At 44.7% G+C, this 2,500-nt stretch overlaps 1 protein-coding gene across 1 annotated transcript in view; it reads left to right on the top strand.

The window, feature by feature from the left end:
* vps8 (VPS8 subunit of CORVET complex) overlaps window positions 1–2,500 on the top strand; it is a 29,091-nt gene that overhangs the window by 7,413 nt on the left and 19,178 nt on the right. The window contains 1 exon segment of the mRNA XM_052500094.1: window positions 2,456–2,500. This exon segment is cut by the window's right edge and continues 10 nt beyond it. Within this exon segment, the coding sequence (XP_052356054.1) occupies window positions 2,456–2,500 (45 nt within the window).

Here is a 2,500-nt window from a genome sequence, read left to right as displayed (position 1 = left end):
GTTTCTATACTGTCTTCTCTCTGTTTCTACACTGTCTTCTCTCTGTTTCTAGACTGTCTTCTCTCTGTTTCTAGACTGTCTTCTCTCTGTTTCTACACTGGTCCTCTTCTCTCTGTTTCTACACTGGTCCTCTTCTCTCTGTTTCTACACTGGTCCTCTTCTCTCTGTTTCTAGACTGTCTTCTCTCTGTTTCTACACTGTCTTCTCTCTGTTTCTACACTGGTCCTCTTCTCTCTGTTTCTACACTGGTCCTCTTCTCTCTGTTTCTACACTGGTCCTCTTCTCTCTGTTTCTACACTGGTCCTCTTCTCTCTGTTTCTACACTGTCTTCTCTCTGTTTCTACACTGGTCCTCTTCTCTCTGTTTCTACACTGGTCCTCTTCTCTCTGTTTCTACACTGGTCCTCTTGTCTCTGTTTCTACACTGGTCCTCTTCTCTCTGTTTCTACACTGTCTTCTCTCTGTTTCTACACGGTCTTCTCTCTGTTTCTACACTGTCTTCTCTCTGTTTCTACACTGGTCCTCTTGTCTCTGTTTCTACACTGTCTTCTCTCTGTTTCTACACTGTCTTCTCTCTGTTTCTACACTGTCTTCTCTCTGTTTCTACACTGTCTTCTCTCTGTTTCTACACTGGTCCTCTTCTCTCTGTTTCTACACTGGTCCTCTTGTCTCTGTTTCTACACTGGTCCTCTTCTCTCTGTTTCTACACTGGTCCTCTTCTCTCTGTTTCTACACTGGTCCTCTTCTCTCTGTTTCTAAACTGTCTTCTCTCTGTTTCTACACGGTCTTCTCTCTGTTTCTACACTGGTCCTCTTCTCTCTGTTTCTACACTGGTCCTCTTCTCTCTGTTTCTACACTGGTCCTTCTCTCTGTTTCTACACTGGTCCTCTTCTCTCTGTTTCTACACTGTCTTCTCTCTGTTTCTACACTGGTCCTCTTCTCTCTGTTTCTACACTGGTCCTCTTCTCTCTGTTTCTACACTGGTCCTCTTCTCTCTGTTTCTATACTGGTCCTCTTCTCTCTGTTTCTACACTGTCTTCTCTCTGTTTCTACACTGGTCCTCTTCTCTCTGTTTCTACACTGGTCCTCTTCTCTCTGTTTCTATACTGGTCCTCTTCTCTCTGTTTCTACACTGTCTTCTCTCTGTTTCTACACTGGTCCTCTTCTCTCTGTTTCTACACTGGTCCTCTTCTCTCTGTTTCTACACTGTCTTCTCTCTGTTTCTACACTGTCTTCTCTCTGTTTCTACACTGTCTTCTCTCTGTTTCTACACTGGTCCTCTTCTCTCTGTTTCTACACTGGTCTTCTCTCTGTTTCTACACTGGTCCTCTTCTCTCTGTTTCTACACTGGTCCTCTTCTCTCTGTTTCTACACTGGTCTTCTCTCTGTTTCTACACTGGTCTTCTCTCTGTTTCTACACTGGTCCTCTTCTCTCTGTTTCTACACTGGTCCTCTCTCTGTTTCTACACTGGTCCTCTTCTCTCTGTTTCTACACTGGTCCTCTTCTCTCTGTTTCTACACTGGTCCTCTTCTCTCTGTTTCTACACTGTCTTCTCTCTGTTTCTACACTGGTCCTCTTCTCTCTGTTTCTAGACTGTCTTCTCTCTGTTTCTACACTGGTCCTCTCTCTCTGTTTCTACACTGGTCCTCTTCTCTCTGTTTCTACACTGGTCCTCTTCTCTCTGTTTCTACACTGGTCCTCTTCTCTCTGTTTCTACACTGGTCCTCTTCTCTCTGTTTCTACACTGGTCCTCTTCTCTCTGTTTCTACACTGGTCCTCTTCTCTCTGTTTCTACACTGGTCCTCTTCTCTCTGTTTCTACACTGGTCCTCTTCTCTCTGTTTCTACACTGGTCCTCTTCTCTCTGTTTCTACACTGGTCCTCTTCTCTCTGTTTCTACACTGGTCCTCTTCTCTCTGTTTCTACACTGGTCCTCTTCTCTCTGTTTCTACACTGGTCCTCTTCTCTCTGTTTCTACACTGGTCCTCTTCTCTCTGTTTCTACACTGTCTTCTCTCTGTTTCTACACGGTCTTCTCTCTGTTTCTACACTGTCTTCTCTCTGTTTCTACACTGGTCCTCTTGTCTCTGTTTCTACACTGGTCCTCTTCTCTCTGTTTCTACACTGGTCCTCTTCTCTCTGTTTCTACACTGGTCCTCTTCTCTCTGTTTCTACACTGGTCCTCTTCTCTCTGTTTCTACACTGGTCTCTTCTCTCTGTTTCTACACTGGTCCTCTCTCTGTTTCTACACTGGTCCTCTTTCTCTGTTTCTACACTGGTCCTGTTTCTCTAGTTAAATGTCTTCTCTGTTTCTAGACTGTGTCTGGTGTGATTGTCTGGGAACTGTTTCTGGCACTGGTCCTAGTTAAATGTCTCTCTGTTTCTACACTGGTCCTGGTGTCTGGTCTGTTTCTACACTGGTCCTGTTCTCTAGTTAAATGTCTTCTCTGTTTCTAGACTGTGTCTGGTGTGATCGTAGTGGGAACATCTCATGGCCTGGCT

Source organism: Oncorhynchus keta, chromosome 37 (genome assembly GCF_023373465.1).
Source record: "Oncorhynchus keta strain PuntledgeMale-10-30-2019 chromosome 37, Oket_V2, whole genome shotgun sequence".
Lineage (NCBI taxonomy): Eukaryota > Metazoa > Chordata > Actinopteri > Salmoniformes > Salmonidae > Oncorhynchus > Oncorhynchus keta.
This window is presented reverse-complemented; position numbering and strand designations above follow the sequence as displayed.